General features: G+C 45.2%; 1 protein-coding gene across 2 annotated transcripts in view; it reads left to right on the top strand.

Annotated features, from left to right (window-relative positions):
* KCNIP1 (potassium voltage-gated channel interacting protein 1) overlaps nt 1–17,116 on the top strand; it is a 586,554-nt gene that overhangs the window by 542,592 nt on the left and 26,846 nt on the right. For both annotated transcript variants that reach the window (XM_073620736.1, XM_073620735.1), the window contains one exon: nt 14,847–14,909. In XM_073620736.1, coding sequence (XP_073476837.1) covers nt 14,847–14,909 — 63 coding nt within the window. The remainder of the gene's footprint in view (nt 1–14,846; nt 14,910–17,116) is intronic.

Here is a 17,116-nt window from a genome sequence, read left to right as displayed (position 1 = left end):
TATCCGCAGGGCGGATAACCAGAGACTCTGGAGATTCAGGAACAAGTGGTCTCTTTATTCGTCTAAAGAACCTTACTGTTTCTGAATTACATACCCAATGGGACATAGCCTATCTCGAGACTTACATTAGGGAGGCTATGGTCCCTAGGAGTCTGAGGTGGGAAGTACCCCCCCAAAAAGGGGACGTGGATTTGGAAGGGTGGTATAAATACTTTAATGACTCCGGAGTCAGCCTCCTGCGTTTCCTTATCCAGAGGAAGACTGCTAAACTAGCCCGTCTGGACGAGGAAATCAAGATTGTTAAAGAAAAATTAACACCCTCGGTCGCTAGTGAGGAATATAGGGAATGCTCCAAAACTCTACTCAAAACACTAGAGAAGGAAGAGAGAGACCAAAAGGTTAAAAAAAAGAAAAAATATCTGAGAGACAGGGAGGACTACCAGGCGGGTCTAGTCTTTGTTTGGCAGAAGAAACTTGCCTCAGAACAAGTAGGTGATATGGTTATGGATACACAACCGGCCAATGGGGAGGGTGCAATACCCACATTGAAACCCACTCCCGCTCAAGTGGAGAGGGGGTATCAATATTCCCCCATGAGGAACATACCCAATAGAAATAGTAATAGGAAGAACAATAGGAATAAGGGTAAAACCATTGCACCTACATCTATACATCCATATTTAGATGTACCTTCCAACATGTACAATAATCACTATGATTATAATGATTACAATCACTCTAACCAGTCCAACCATTAGAGGGTTAATTCCCCACGCCCATGGGGTACCTCAAGGGGTGGACCGAGACCAGGTGCATCTCAACGTCAACCTGGTCCTAACTTTAACAATTACACTCACTATCCGTTTCAGAATGGGGATTTTGGTTCTGGTGTCCCTACTCTGAATCGGTTTTTCCCTCTTTCCGATTCCGAGGCTCCAGGTTTTTATGACCAACACCCCCAGGGCTACACCTATAATGAAGCTGAGCTGAACAGGAGTTCTTACTATCCTGCAAGGTATGGAGGCAGTTATGACCAACCCAGACTGAACCCCAAACCACAAGAGGTTCAGGGTAGTTCCAATTGGGGTTTTCCCAGGGCCAATCAGGGCCAAAAAAGACCGGGAGAACGAAAAGAGGAACCAGAGGGGGGAGGCGGGCCCAACAAATCAAAAAGAAGGCGCCCTTAGGCACCGGAGTGTTTAATCTGAGCAAACAGTCATTGACGGATTCTGAACTACAGCTACTAGATAAGGGTTTGAAATTTGCTCCGCCTAGGAGCCTGAGCAAGTTTCAAACCTATATGGATATACACAAAATATATACGCAAAATCAATATCAAGAGGTATATATTAAATAACCCTATTACAAGTAATGCTAGGCACTCGGGCCTTGCTAATGCCTCACTTTTCAACCCCCCAGGCTCTCTTGCTCCAGCTATCAAGACTTTTAAGGAAGTTGTATTGAGAGATCTGGAACACATTAGGGTCAGTAAATCAAAAATGAGGGGGAATCTGGAAGTAGGTCTAGAATCTTTATGCAACAACAAGTCTCTGGTTATCCGCCCTGCGGATAAAGGTGGGGGGATAGTCATCCTTGACCGGAGTGACTATCTGGAGGAGTTGCATCGGATCGTTGATGACCCAGATACGTACACTCCCCTCACCAGGGACCCTGTTGTTAAGTATAAAAAAGAACTTGAGGTGATAGTGGACAGAGGATACTGTCAGGGGATCCTCGATAAAAGGGAAAAACTCTTTTTAGTGCCGAGTGCCCCTCGCACTCCGGTAATTTAGTATCTCCCCAAGGTCCATAAAAGCCTGACTCGCCCCCCGGGACGGCCGATTGTCAGCGGTATTGATTTGGTTACGTCCCAGGTGGGCAAGTATATAGATCATTTCCTTCAGCCTCTAGTCCAGATGGTTCCATCTTTCATAAAGGATACCACACAGGTCATAAATATGCTGTCTCGTGTTGTGTGGAAGCCGGGTATAAGGTTGGTCACAGCCGATGTGACCTCACTCTACACCATCATACCCCATGATTTCGGGTTCGAGGCAGTAGACATGTACCTGACCCGGGATTCTGACCTTGTTCCACCCCAAAGACACTTCATCATGGAGTTGCTCCACTACGCCGCGAGCCATAACTATTTTTGGTTCGACCATCAATTTTTTCGCCAAGATAGGGGCGTGGCCATGGGGGCAAAATATGCCCCCAGCTGGGCCAATCTCTTTATGGCCAAGTGGGAGGAGGACGTCGTTAAGGCCTGGGATAGACCACAGGTAGTCTTGTGGGCCAGATACATCGACGACGTCCTCCTCCTATGGGACGGCAGTGAGATAGAGCTTGAGAACTTCATGTTGTTTCTGAATGAGAACGATAGGGGTATCAAATTGACTTTCGAGACTAATACATCAGAGATTAGCTTCCTTGACCTTAAGATCAGGGTCCAGGGGGATAAACTGGTGACGTCCACCCATTTCAAGGCAACGGACAAAAACTCTTTCATTCCCTTAGATAGTTGTCACTACAAACCCTGGTTGAAAGCAGTCCCTTTAGGGCAGTACACACGCCTACGGCGGAACTGCACGGAAATCGAGACCTTTGACAACCAAGCAACCATCTTAACTGAGAGGTTTATTGAGAAGGGATACGATCAAATTGAACTATCAAGAGCACTGGAAAGAGTAAGGGATAGAGATAGGTCACTGTTATTAGGTACAGGTCAACGTCAGGAGGCTAAGGGTGATTTCAGTTTACCTTTCATCACCACATTCTCTATTCAACATCGCCAGATTAAGGACCTCATAAAGAAGCACTGGCATATCTTGACCACGGACTCTGTTTTAGGCCCAATTTTACCCAAAAATCCCCGCATCGCATTTAAGGGTGCATCTACATTGGGGAACAGAATTGCACCAACGGTACAAGATCCACCTGCTATTAATAGATCCTTTTTTCATGACCTCACAGGGTACTATAAATGCATGAATTGTCAGGTTTGTTCCCTCAACAGTTGTGGGGGTAGAAAAATCTGTCAATTCATGTCCACTAGTACCTCACGAATCTATCAGGTTAAACCTTTTATAACCTGTACCACTGAGGGGGTCATTTATCTTATACAATGCCCCTGCGGATTACAATATGTGGGCAGGACCAAGAGGGCCCTCAAGGTCAGATTGGCCGAGCATGTTGGTAATATCCGCAGGGGTTTTGATAAGCATCCCGTATCGAGGCATTTCGATGAAGTACATGCCAGGGACCCCTCCAACACTTTGTATGTTGGAATTGACAAGTATAGACCACATTGGAGGGGGAGTTCGCTTGTAAGGGAAATCTCCAAATGTGAAATGTCCTGGATCTACAGATTAAAGACTTACGCCCCTTTTGGATTAAACGTAGATACGGATGTTAATGCGTTCATTAATAATTTGTAATGCATTTATATATCTGTATCTATGATTTTAGGGTGCACGCTATATGCCATTTGCTGTATATTTTGTGTATGGCACTGGCAGCTCTGACGAGCTGTTTTATATTAGTTTTTAATTTTTATTAGGTTAGGTTATGTTTATAGATTCATTGATTAATACAGTTTGTTTTATTTTTATTTAATTTCATAATTTTGTGATTCACACAATATCTGATTGATGTTCCTTAAACTGAATGGGGACACACTGGCAATGCAGTCCCTAACACAGGCATTCGTAGCATTTTTTCACACGTCCACTAGATGGCGCTATTCCATATTAGTGAGATTGTTGGTTGGAGACTACAACCAACATATTACCACACTTCCGGTTTTTAGAACTTAGAAGTTGGAGTTACTGATGAATTTAAATTTTTTTGGGTAACTGGATTGAGGTTCCTTTGGGGACCCCTCCTTTCCACAGCTCCAACCCACCGACTACAAGTTAAATCAGCCTCATTACAATTTTTTATTGTTTTTTTAATAAATCAAAAAAATGATGCTTGTCACCCAATGGGTGTGTAGGACTCCACCACGAGGTGGCGTTGCTGTACTCATTTGGGAGAGGCAGATTAGAGACCACGATCCATTGATTTTGGTATTTCCGGTCTCCTAAATTTTAGGTTTGGATGTTAAGTTCTTTTTTATTTATCATACAGATATTGTGGGTCCCTATGTTTGTATCGGGTCAAACCATTCGACTTAGAGTTCCTGTTACCAGCTAAAGATCTAATATTGTTAAGATGTGTTAGAATGGTTTGCCCTATTTAGTCCTTTTTATTTTATAATGTTCTTTATATATCAGGCATGTTATGCATTTGCAGAGTGTTTATGTCCAGATCGGCTGTTTGAATGTATAGGCATTGTATGAATATGCATTAGCCCACATAGACTGCCCTGATTATGCAGCCTCTGTTGATCGCTCGCGCTTTGGAATGCATCCGGATACCGGAAGTGTTTGCGGTGGTTTGGGTTGCCCATCGTGTGTAGCGATCCACAACGAGGCTTGGTTTAGGTCTGGGATTATGTAAGGGAGGTGACGCAGCGCGCCGCCTGTGCCCCTGGAAGACGTGATGATGTCACGAAACGCGTAGGGCGGAGCCAGACGATGCGCTGACGTCACCCCCAAGCGAATTGTACTCCAGCAGGACGGGTTTGTCCGAGCTCCGGTGGCCACGGAGCCGGACTTAAGGCTGTTTATTTCATCACGCTTTGTAAGTGTGCATTTTGTTATTCGGTTTTATTTAAATAAATCTATCAGTTTTACACTATGTGAGCTCCCTCTGTGTTTTATGGGTTCCTTGCCATGGGTTCGTTGCTGTGACTGATGTTGAGAGGACCTCTGGTGGATATCGCTGGCAGTTCCTAACTCTGGCCTGTAAAGATTTCTGCTTGCTGTGATCCTCTGTAGTGGGGGGTCATGGCCATCTGGTAAGGAGCTACCCCTTCCATTTTCTGGTGGTGGACCCTCCCTTGTTGTCACGGATCAATACTAATCATCACTTGGACTTTTGTTGGGTTTTGTTGGTGTTTTGGACTCACTTAGATATCATTTTTGATGGTTTCACTTGATGGGATTTTTTACATTCAATGTTTGCACAATACTTTCTGGTTTATTTACAGTCATGATTCAATTATTTTTACTGTAGATATTGTATTGAGGTACACAGGTATCAGCGCAACCCCTTATATATTTTTTTCTATATTTTTTTCTATATTTATGGGTGAAGCCCTATGTCCGATATGGACATAGATAACATTTGTAGTTAACATAAAACTTACCATCGGAAATAGACCTGGAAGTGTGGACTTACCATATGAAATGGACCTGAAAGTGTGCCTTGGTCTGCTGGTCGGTATGCCAGAATAAGGGGGCATACCCTAGTTTAAGAAATGATTATTCTGTAGAGAGAAATGAATGAAATGAATGAATGAAATGAATGCCTTGAAATGGGAATGGGAGGGTGGGTATCGCGCACAGGAAACCGACAAGCACCACAGGTGAGCGGGCTGCTTAAATACCCCCCGGGCTCCTCCCATAAATTCAGGCCACCATACTGGCCTTCCTACTTATGGGTGGAGCCCTATGTCCGATATGGACATAGATAACATTTGTAGTTAACATAAAACTTACCATCGGAAATAGACCTGGAAGTGTGGACTTACCATATGAAATGGACCTGAAAGTGTGCCTTGGTCTGCTGGTCGGTATGCCAGAATAAGGGGGCAAAAACATTCAGGTAGGGGTGTGGTTTTATTAGTTCTGGCTTTATTTATTTGAGCAAGTTTGGTGAATGCTTGTGCCGTTTCCACCTAAGGAGTGGGGACGTACCGGGCGAGGTAGGCAGAGTTTCACCTGCTAAGTCTCTTGATGACATGGTCTGGGACCCATGCCGACATGCTGCCAAGGCTGCCCCAATACTAAAAGTGACTGGAGTGCTGACTGGGGTCGAGGTTTGTGCAGCGTAGAAGAACCCCAGGTGTTTGATGAACTGGCAGGCACTCGAGGGTTGGCCGAAAGGTAATAGGGGACTAGAGTTTGAGTGTTCCGGTAGGAGTGACAGTAGGCGGTCGAGTATGGTTACTGGCCACCGGACGTTGTTTACTTTATGGAGATGGATGTCTATCCTGGAGCTTGATTGCTGGGTTTTGGACACTGCAGGGTGGAGGATGAAATGGTGTTGGCAGAGAGCCAACTACACAGAACTTGGCCTGCGGGATTGCTGCGGGTGAACTCGCTGGGCCGCCAGAACCCGTGATAGGCCAAGTAAATGGCTGCTTGTATGGCCAAACTGGGGAGAAGGCCCAATAGCGTACTGGTTAATATAGTAGACATGTCCCAGAAGATGGCAGCCTGGAACGAACATGCAGTGGACATTAAACTGGTGTTGCCAAGATAATTACACCAGCGTGCGCAGGAAGGACATCACAGAGCGATGCGGACCTGGCTTCATTAAGAGGCTCGCCTCTGACCGGATGTCGGTGGCAAAGCCACGGCCTGTCCTGTCCAGTTAAGACCCTGGAGTTAAGCGGTTGCCATGACCGGGTGTAACTTGAAGAGGGAGGAAGTCCGGGTAAACCCGGGGTTTTAGGAGTGTCTCTGGGGGCCATGTACTTGTAAACCGATGATGGCCAAAAATGCCGATGCCTGTGGTGGCTGTGGCATCTGTCGCTACCTGGGGTGACAAGGGCGACGTAGGTGATAAGACCCTAGAGTTAAGGTATAATCATTGATACACCGATCCACGTAGTACGGGACCTTCCGACATTGATAGGTCCACATTCTTAGGAAAGACTGCAGCTACTTGTTAGTACACACCCGTGTATGGGTGAAGTCTTGGGGAACTAACCTGATACGGGTCAGTTTGTCAAGGGGGAGGCTGGCCTGCGTGGTATTCATTAATTCGGAGGAGGTTATTGTAGACCTCGGTTCCGGATTATTGAGTTTTTTGAGACTACAAGCTGAAGGACATAATGGTATTACCAGCGAGTCAAGTTGTGTCTACGTAGTACCTGGCTGCCTGTGCCAGTAAAGTGAATTTGTTAGGCCGTAGAAAACCACAGAGGGCCAGGTAGATGGCTGCTTGTATGAATAGACTGGGGAATGTCTGAGGTTTTGACATGTCCCTGAAGATGGCAGTTGTGATGGGCAAGCGTTTGCCGTTTAGCTATGGGCTGATGCTTCTGGACGCCACGTAGAAAGGATCCTACTGTATGAGCCGTAAACACGGATGACTCTCTGGGGTCCTGTGAGGGCAAGAAATGCTGGATGTTGGCTAGGTATAGCCTGATGATGTTATGAGGAGCCAGCTGTGTGTGGCAATATGATACCTGGTGCGGGGATGGAACCTGAACTCAGCTGACCTAAGCGAGAAATGACACAGAAATTGATGAGTGGCTCGTATGAAATGCCACTGGAGACAAGTGGCCGATTAAGTGCCACAGAAGAATGATGTGTGACTGATTGTGTGCCACTGGAAATATGTACTGATTGCAAGAAGTCATGCTAAGATGCGAGCCCTGCAATGATTGCAAGAGTTGTGCTTAAATACGTGTTTGCAACAATTGCCAGGGAGTTTGTGTCAATGGTGATGCGTTTGCCGTGACTGCGGGAAGTCCATATTACTGCATGTGCTTGCACGGGCTGTAAGGAGTTATACTTGGATGCGTGTCAGCAACGATTATAAAGTTGTGTTTGGATGCATGCTTGCCATGATTGCAAGAAATTATGCTTGGGCGTGTCCCTGCAACATTTTGCAAGAAGTTGTGACTGGATGCGTGCTTGCAATGATTGCAAGAAGTTATGCTTGGATGCATGCTTGCAACGTTTACAAGAAGTTGTGCTAAGATGCGTGTCTTGTAATGATTGTAAGATTTGTGCTTGAATGTGTGCTTGCAACGACTGCAAGGGGGTTTCTGTCGGTGGAGATGTGTTTGTAGTGACTGTGAAAAGTTCGTATTGCTGCATGTGCTTGCAAGACTGCAAGAGTTTAAGCTTGGATGCGTACTCGCAACGACTGCAAGAAGTTATGCTTGAATGCATGCCTGCAACGTTTGCAAGAAGTTTTATGATTGGATGCGTATTTGAAATGATTGCAAGAATTTGTGCTTGGATGTGTGCTTGCAACGATTGCAAGACGTTCTGTTTGGATGCGTACTTACAACGATTGCAAGAAGTCATGATGGGATGTGTGCTTGCAACAATAGCAAAAAGTTATGTTTCGATGTGTGCTTGCAATGAAATGCAAGAAGTTGTGTTTGGATGCGTATTTGCGACGATTGCAAAAATTTATACTTGGATGTGCTGTGACTATGAGGGGGTATAGTAGCGAGGCGAAGGTTTCAACGAATGAATCGGGACCATGACTGAGCTTCGAAGGAAGACGGGGTGAGGCCCCCCTTTTTTTTTTTTTTTTGACTGACCTAGAGGAAATGACAGATGAGAACCGGTGGAGGGTTTGACTACCTGGTTTGAAAGGTAAATTGTAACATGTTTAAGCGACAGGTGCATGGCATTAAATAAATGAGTGAACTGTTTGTGCCATGACAGAGGCACGAATTGGTGTGCCATGACTGCGCCAATGAGGCCGCGCCAACTGGGGCTTGCCAGGATGAATCGATGTCTGACGGATGCCCTGAACTTGAATCGGGGCGTGGCATGCGACAACGAAATAAATGAAATGTTTGCCTTAGAGTGAAATGAATGAAAAACGTTTCGCCATGACAGAGGCACGAATCGGTCGTGCCGCAGCTGCAACTGACAGCGACCCGGACTCTGGAGCATGTACTGAAATGAGGCAAAAGAAACGCTGGTGCATGCCGGAGTACATTGGTGCATCACGGATGCGACTGGATTTGAATTGGAGTGTGGTATGTAACCGTGAAATGTTTGCCCTGGCAAAGGCACGAATTGGTTATGCCGCAACTGATAGCTAACCAAGTTCTGATGCAGGTGTTGGCTGAGGCCCAAGCGTTTTATTTATACTACTTTATTTATATATGTATATATATATATATATATATATATATATATATATATATATATATATATATATATATATATATATATATATATATATATATATATATACACACACACACATATATGTTTTTTTTTTTTTGTATATATATATATATATATATATATATATATATATATTTTTTTTTTTTTTCGACTGCGACAAATGATGAGTCGGACTATGGCGTACGAATGAAATGAGGCCAAGATGACTGGGGCGCACCGGGACGAATCGGTGCATCTCGGATGCTACTGGATTCGAATTGGGGCGCGGTACGTGACAGTGAGATGAGTGAAATGATGAAATGAATGAAATGATTTGTCATGGTAGAGGCACGTGCCATGACAGAGGCACGAGTCGATCATGTCGCGATTGCAACTGACAACGACTGGACTCCGGAGCATGTACTGAAATGTGGCCGAAAATACCTGGGGCACGCCGGAACGAATTGTTGCATCATGGATGCGACTGGATTCGAATCGAAGCGTGATTCGTGACAGTTGAAATGATTCCCATGACAGAGGCACGAATCGGTGAGCCCAAACTACGACTGACAATGAACCGGACTCTGGAGCATGTCCAGAAATGAGGCCGGCCCTGGGGCACGCCGTAACGAATCGGTGTATCGAAGATGCGACTGGATTCGAACCGGAGCGCGGTAAGTGCAGGTGTAACATTTGTTGCCATGACAGAGGCGCGAATCGATCATGCCGCTATAGCGACTGACTGCGAATCGGACTCTGGAGCATGTACTGAAATGTGGCCAATACCTGGGGCACGCCGAGACGAATCGGTGCACTTCCATGCGACTGAATTCGTAACGGAGCGTGATACGTGGCATGATAACCATGACAGAGGTACGAATCGGTGAGTCGAAAGCGACTGATAATGACGTGACTCTGGAGCATGTACTGAAATGAGGCCGTAACTACTGGGGCACACCGGAGCGAATCGGTGCATCTTTAGATGCGACTAGATTCGAATCGGAGCGCGGTACGTGACTGAAATGAAAGAAATGATTCGAAATGGTTTGAAATGTTAGAAATGTATTTAGAAATGTTCAAAAATGAGAAATGATTGGTATCGAACTGACGTGGTTCGATAAGGATTGCGAATCGCTATGGCTGTCTACTGACATATGTTTAACAACTTAGACATGCCTGAAATGAAGCGACACCTGCATCGCGGTGGTTTCTCAGATAACGTGAAATGGTAACATAACGATAGTACGAGTGATATACATTGCGGTACGTTCGTGAAATTTGCGAGTGATTCGTAAGTTTGATATCACGGTTTAGTGACATGATATCTATAATGCGTAAAAACAAAAGTCCAACGGGACCCTACCTGCGACAGCCAAGCCAGGCGCATGGTACGAACGTACGAATCGGTAAACACGGGCTTCGAAACTCTCGAGCAGGGGAATTGCGAATGCGGGAACTTTGCACGATAAGAACTTGCGGACGCTGGTATACGAATAGTCGGCCTAGTGACGTATATCGCGCACAGGAAACCGACAAGCACCACAGGTGAGCGGGCTGCTTAAATACCCCCCGGGCTCCTCCCATAAATTCAGGCCACCATACTGGCCTTCCTACTTATATAGCGCCAACAGTTTACGTAGCGCTTTACAACTTGAGGGTAGACAGTACAAATACAATACAATTTGATACAGAAGGAATCAGAGGGCCCTGCTCCTTAGAGCTTACAATCTAAGAGGGAAGGTCAAGAGATACAAGAGGTAATAACTATGGGTGATGTGCTGATTGAGAAGATAAATGTAGAGTTGTTAAGTGGGGGCCAGATAGGCTTCTCTGAAGAGATGAGTTTTCAGGGATCGTCTGAAAGTGGATAAAGTAGGACAAAATCTGACGGATTGGGGTAGAACATTCCAGAGGATGGGGGAGGCTCTGGAGAAGTCCTGAAGGCGAGTATGGGATGAGGTGACAAGAGAGTTTGAGAGCAGAAGGTCTTGGAAGGAGCGAAGAGAACGATAGGTTGGTATTTTGTGACTAGGTTAGAGATGTAGCTGGGGGCTAGGTTGTGGATGGCTTTGTAAGTTATAGTTAGTATCTTGAATTTAATTCGGTGACTGAGTGGCAGCCAATGGAGGGATTGGCAGAGGGGTGTGGCAGACGCTGAGCGGTTTGTGTGGTGGATGAGCCTGGCAGCAGCGTTCATGACGGACTGAAGTGGGGATAGCCTATTTAGAGGTAAACCAATGAGGAGGGAGTTGCAGTAGTCGAGGCGGGAGATGACCAGGGAGTGGATTAGAAGCTTTGTGGTGTCATTGGTTAGGAAGGGGCGTATCTTGGAGATGTTGCGAAGATTGAGGCGGCAAGTTTTGGATAGTGATAGAATGTGGGGTCGAAAGGTTAGTTCAGAGACCAGGATTACACCTAGGACCTTGGCTTGGGGAGATGAGTTGATAGTTGAGCCGTTGATCTTGACAGGGAAATCAGGGGAAGTGGCACCTGAGGGAGGAAATATCATGAGCTTGGTTTTGGATAGGTTGAGTTTGAGAAAGTGATGTGACATCCAGGCTGATATGTCTGCTAGTAAGTTGGTAATGCGTGAGGAGACAGATGGAGAGAGCTGGGGGGTGGAGAGATAGATTTGGGTGTCATCAGCGTAGAGATGATATTTAAAGCCGTGGGAGGCAGTCAACTGACCCAAGGAGGTGGTGTAGTTTGAGAAAAGGAGAGGTCCAAGAACAGAACCTTGGGGGACCCCAACGGAAAAAGGAAGAGGAGAGGAGGAAGTAGAGTTGTAAGTGACACTGAAGGAGCGGTGGGATAGGTAGGATGAGAACCAGCGAAGAGTACAGTCACGGAGACCAAAGGAGTGGAGTTTTTTGAGGATAAGGGGGTGGTCCACTGTGTCAAAGGCAGCAGAGAGATCCAGGAGAAGTAGTACAGAATAGTGTCCATTGGCTTTAGCCATTAGTAGGTCATTTGAGAGTTTAAGGAGAGCAGTTTCCGTGGAGTGTTGAGGGCGAAAACCGGACTGAAGGGGATCAAGAAGTTTATTCATGGTCAGATGGTCGCTTAGTCGGTTGTAGACCAGTCTTTCAAGAAGTTTGGAGGAGGAGAGTAAGGAGATGGGACGTAAGTTGTTGAGATTGGTGGGATCCAGTGAGGGCTTTTTTAGTATGGGGGTGACTAGCGCATGTTTTAGAGAGTTTGGGAAGATGCCACAAGAGAGGGAGAGGTTGAAAATGTGAGTTAGAGAGCGTAGAATCGAGTCAGAGGGTGAGCGTAGCATTTGCGAGGGAACAGGATCCAGGGGGCAAGTGGTTAGATGAGTGCTAGATAAAAGTTTAGCAACCTCAGTAATAGTAGCAGGGTTGAATGAGGGAAGTAATGATTGTGTCTGTGGACATGGGGTGTTGCATGGGGGAGGTTTTTGCAAGTTTTTAAGTGATTGGCAATCTCCTGGGCAGTGAGTGAGTTGGTGGGTGGAGGCAGTGGAGGACAGAGTAGAGTGTTGAAGGTAGAGAAGAGTTGACGTGGACTGGATGAGAAGGTGTTAATGAGTGTGATAAAGTAGGTCTGTTTGGCAGTGTGAAGGCAGGAGTAGTATTTTAGGAGGGCAAATTTATATTGTGTGAAGTCTTCCTGGGTCTTAGTCTTATGCCACAGGCGCTCAAAAGCGCGGCTACGTTTTCTGAGACTTCTGGTGTCATCTGTTTGCCAGGGTTGTAGCAGTCGGGGCCTAATTCTGCGTGTAGTGAAGGGGGCAAGCTTGTCTAGGGAGGAAGACACTGAGCTGTTGTAGATGAAAGTAGCTAGGTGGGGTAGGACAGAGGTGAGATTTTGTCATAGAGGTGATCAGTAGCAGAGTAGAGAAGAGAAGGGTTGAGGTGGCGAAGGTTTCTACGTGTAACTGTTAGGCGGTTGGAGGGAGAGGAGGTGGAAGACAGGGAGAGAGCAAAACTAATAAGATGGTGATCAGAGAGTGGGAGTGGATTGTTGGAAAGGTTGCACGGAGTGCACAGATAGGAGAAGACAAGGTAATGGGTGTTGCCGTTGGAGTGGGTAGGAGCCTGTATCCATTGCTTCAGTTCAAGCGATGAGGTTAGACTGAGAAGTTTAGAAGTAATAGTAGTGTTAGTATTGACAGGGATGTTGAAGTCCCCAAGAATAATTGTGGGGATTTCAGAAGAGAGAAAGTAGGGTAGCCAGGCAGAGAAGTCATCAAGAAAGGCTGATACTGGTCCAGGGGGCCGGTAGATGACAGCAATTCTTAGAGAAATGGGAGAGAAAAGACGAATGCAATGTGCCTCAAAAGAGGAGAGTGTCAGAGAGGGAGGTGGGTGAAGAATCTGATAGGTGCTGCATGGGGCTAGGAGGATTCCCACTCCACCTCCCTTCCGTCCACTTGGTCTGGGGGAGTGAGTCCAGAGAAGGCCCCCATGGGAGAGGGAAGCAGGAGAAATAGTATCCGATTCATGAAGCCAGGTTTCAGTAATGGCAAGTAGGTTAAAGGAATTTGTGATAAAGAGGTCGTGAAGGGCGGTGAGTTTGTTGCAGACAGAACGTGCATTCCACAGGGCACAGGAAAAGGGGGGGCTGGTTTTGGAAAGAGGAATAGAGACCAAGTTCTGTGGGTTGCGGCTCCTGCCAGAGGGTGTAGGGGGATGGGAGCGATGGGCAAAGACAGATGATGGTGGCCCAGGGTTTGGGGATATGTCACCAGAGATTAGGAGAAGCAGGAGGGTGAGGGAGGTAATGTGGGACTGTGATTTATGTGAAGGGGCATGTCTCAGAGTACTGGAGGTTTTATCAGTGTATGGATGTAGAATGAGCGAGAGTTGGTAGGAGCAGTAGTAGGGAGAAGACAGAAGGCAGGGTGATATGTATAAGCAGGCGGGTGGAGAGGGGGGGTGAAGGTAAGAGAGTTTGAGGAAAGAGGAGAGGAGTGTCAGAAGCAGTGGTAGTGAGTGCATGTTACAGAGCGGAAGGAGAGCTTATTAGAGAGACAGGGTCACCTGCAGTCTGTTAGCTGCTTTCCAGTGCAGATTGCTGTATTTGTTTGCTTCGTGCAGTCGCTGAAGTGCAGAGATTGAAGTGCATATCACTTGTAGAAAGAATCACTTAGAGAAAGAAGCCTTAACGATAGAAGCCATTGCAATGTGCTCCCCGAGCAATGTGCTCACCCCTTAAGGATGCTCAAATTTATACTGTTATAAGGGTGGGGTTGAAGTTCGTTAATTAATCATGAGTGACTATAAGAATGCCTAACAATCAAAGTGGACTTTTTGCTTCAAAAGTCAGAATAGCGAGGAGGCCAGAGGCCAAGATAAGATCAACACATAAAACTTAGGTAAGACAGTCCAGTGCAACAAATAACAATGTCATGGTTGTGCACACAGAGGAACAGATAGAGAAGGCCACATACCAAAGACACACACACACAGACAGCAGGCAGATCCCAATTTCAGTAAACGGTGGAAGATGTGGTTGAGCTGACACATACCTGTAAAGAGACAGAGAAGGAATGATCAGGTGAGGCAGAACTTAAAGCAGAGATTGAAGTGCATATCTACCTTTCTATCTCAGCATGAAGGTGTTCACCTATAGAGGAATGGCTTTCATTTTTCATATCTGACATGGTAATCACATTATCGGGAACCATGGTGATTGGTTCCCAATCATCAATGAGGACTTGAACTGTCAGTGACAGCCGGGATTGAGAGCCCCAGCTGCACTAATTGTCAGTTGAAGGATTTCAAGGGGAAGAACATTTATTAACTTTTTTGGCTTGGTTATGAAGTTTTCCCTAGTTATTTATGTCAATAAGGTTATTTTGTTTCTTGCTCATTTCTATCTTTTAACTGAAGTAATTTTCTCTTCCAGAAAATGGACAAAAATAAAGACGGAGTTGTAACTTTAGATGAATTCATTGAGTCCTGCCAAGAGGTAAGACATTATTTAATCACTGATCTGTTCAACACAGTACAAAATCTGTTTTACACTTTAAAATATTTAGCCCTAAAATTAATGTAACAGGTCATGCTTAAATGCTAACTCCATCTTTTGGACCATGTTACATCCATATTTAGGGTATAACATGTAACATGATGCACATGGAATACCCCAACGCTTAACCCTTCCCCCTCTCCTATGGCAGTGTCTGGGGGTTCTTCTATTCTGCTGCTTCTGGCACTTTTGAATTTGGTGTGGCAACTTCATTTATTCATTCAGCCTCGTTCACATCAGCACCATTTGACAGGTCAAATTGGAGCCTATTGCCAGCATTAGGAGCGTCCCAATCAGTGCAACCCCGACTTTGCGGCACCGTGCTGATTTCCAAAAGTAGTTCCTGCACTACTTTTGGCAACTTCAGGGGCAATTTCAATAGACTTCTGTGCATGAACCCACACAGATGTCTTTCAAGTCATCCCCAAAGTCGGACTGAAATGCGGCTTTGAAATCGTGCAAGTTCAGATGAACTCGCACAATTTCAAAGCCGTGTTCAGCGTGAACAAGGGCTCACTCATTCACACTTATCACAGGTGCAATGTTTTTCTGGCTCCTATTAAAAAAAAAATAGATGTGCATTTTTTTCCTTCAAAAATATTACATTTTTTAAAAGCTGAATTTAGCCGTTAAAACCCAATTTAACACTCTTCATTTAATATTATAATGGGGAGCTGGGCCAAAAAATGTATCAATGCAAAACAAAAAATATTTTTAAATTCCATTCAGCGGGGAGAAGCTCCTTTAATAATATTAAACTGAAAAATTAAAAATGCAAAACTCCTTTTGCTTGGGGGATGCCCAAAATATTCCTATGAAGTGGTGCATCTGTTGGACGTACTGCAGCAAAAGAGAAAAAATACCATTTACTGCCCCACCACTGTATGTGAATGAGTTACTCATTCGCAAAAACAAAACCTATGTCCAAATGTATTAATCCATTGTCAATCATGTTATCCAGTGATGTAAATTCAAATCAGTCATAATGAACAATGCCTGCCAACCTGCCAAAATGGAAAACATGTTACACATCCGCTTCCAATGAAGACTCGCTATGAATGACATTTCCCCAGACAGTAGGAGAATGTACACAACAAAGGGCCAAGGTATCCTGGGTAACATCATTGACCAAATATGGACATGACATTGTTTTCTTACTTTTTCGCTTTTAACACAAAATGATGAAAAACAAAAAGAAGCATGCATACCCTCACAAAATCAATACCAGTCAAAACCAATTCAGCCTTACCAACCATGTAACTATGTGAATATTACAGTATGCTCCACTAACGTTACAGTTGCTCCACCACAAATATTACAATATGCTTCACTAATATTACAGCTGTTCCACCAATGTGACAGTTACTCCACCACAAATATTACAGTTGCTCCACCACAAATATTATGCTCCACTTACATTAAAGTTGCTCCACCACATATTATAGTTGCTTCCCTAACATTACAGTTTTCCATCACAAATATGACAGTTGTTCCACAAGCACTGCAGTATTCATCCCTCAGCACAATGCAAAGCAAACTTACATTATAATTAGTCTGTTTCCAGGCAGGCTGGTGTGCAGTACAGCTAGGGGAAGTGCCTGCTTACTCCTTGAGCAGCATGTGTACCCACAGGGGCAGGAGAGCCGCTCACATCAAAAGCTGAGTCTGCCTGCAGTCATCATGATGAGCAGGAGACCCAGGCTGCAAACTGTAAACCTCTTCCCTGAAGTGCCCAGGGCAACTGCTGATGGGGGTGCTATGGGTGTGCTATAGCACACCCAAGCACCCCCTGGTTCCGCCCCTGTAACCAGGTCTTAGCAATCATCATTTTGGCTATGTAAAGTGTCTTGAGCAGAAATACCTTAGTGTAACAGGAAAAAAAGAAAAAGGCAGTTAGTAAAAGGAAGAGAACAGGACGGGAGAATGGCGAATGAGGACATAAAGATGTAGGGAGGGGGTAATGCAAAGGAAAGAAGGTAATGAGGAAGGGTCACATGTGGAAAAAAAAAACATGGTAAAATAACAGTGCTGGGAAGCTAGGAACATGCAGTGGGAGCTGTTGTAGTAATGAATGTGGAAAAGAAGTACATTCCATGGAATATGCTGATTTTTACAACATATTTGAAAAGACAAATATTAGATCTTCC

The sequence above is a fragment of the Aquarana catesbeiana genome, linkage group LG03 (assembly GCF_042186555.1).
Source record: "Aquarana catesbeiana isolate 2022-GZ linkage group LG03, ASM4218655v1, whole genome shotgun sequence".
Classification (NCBI taxonomy): domain Eukaryota; kingdom Metazoa; phylum Chordata; class Amphibia; order Anura; family Ranidae; genus Aquarana; species Aquarana catesbeiana.
This window is presented reverse-complemented; position numbering and strand designations above follow the sequence as displayed.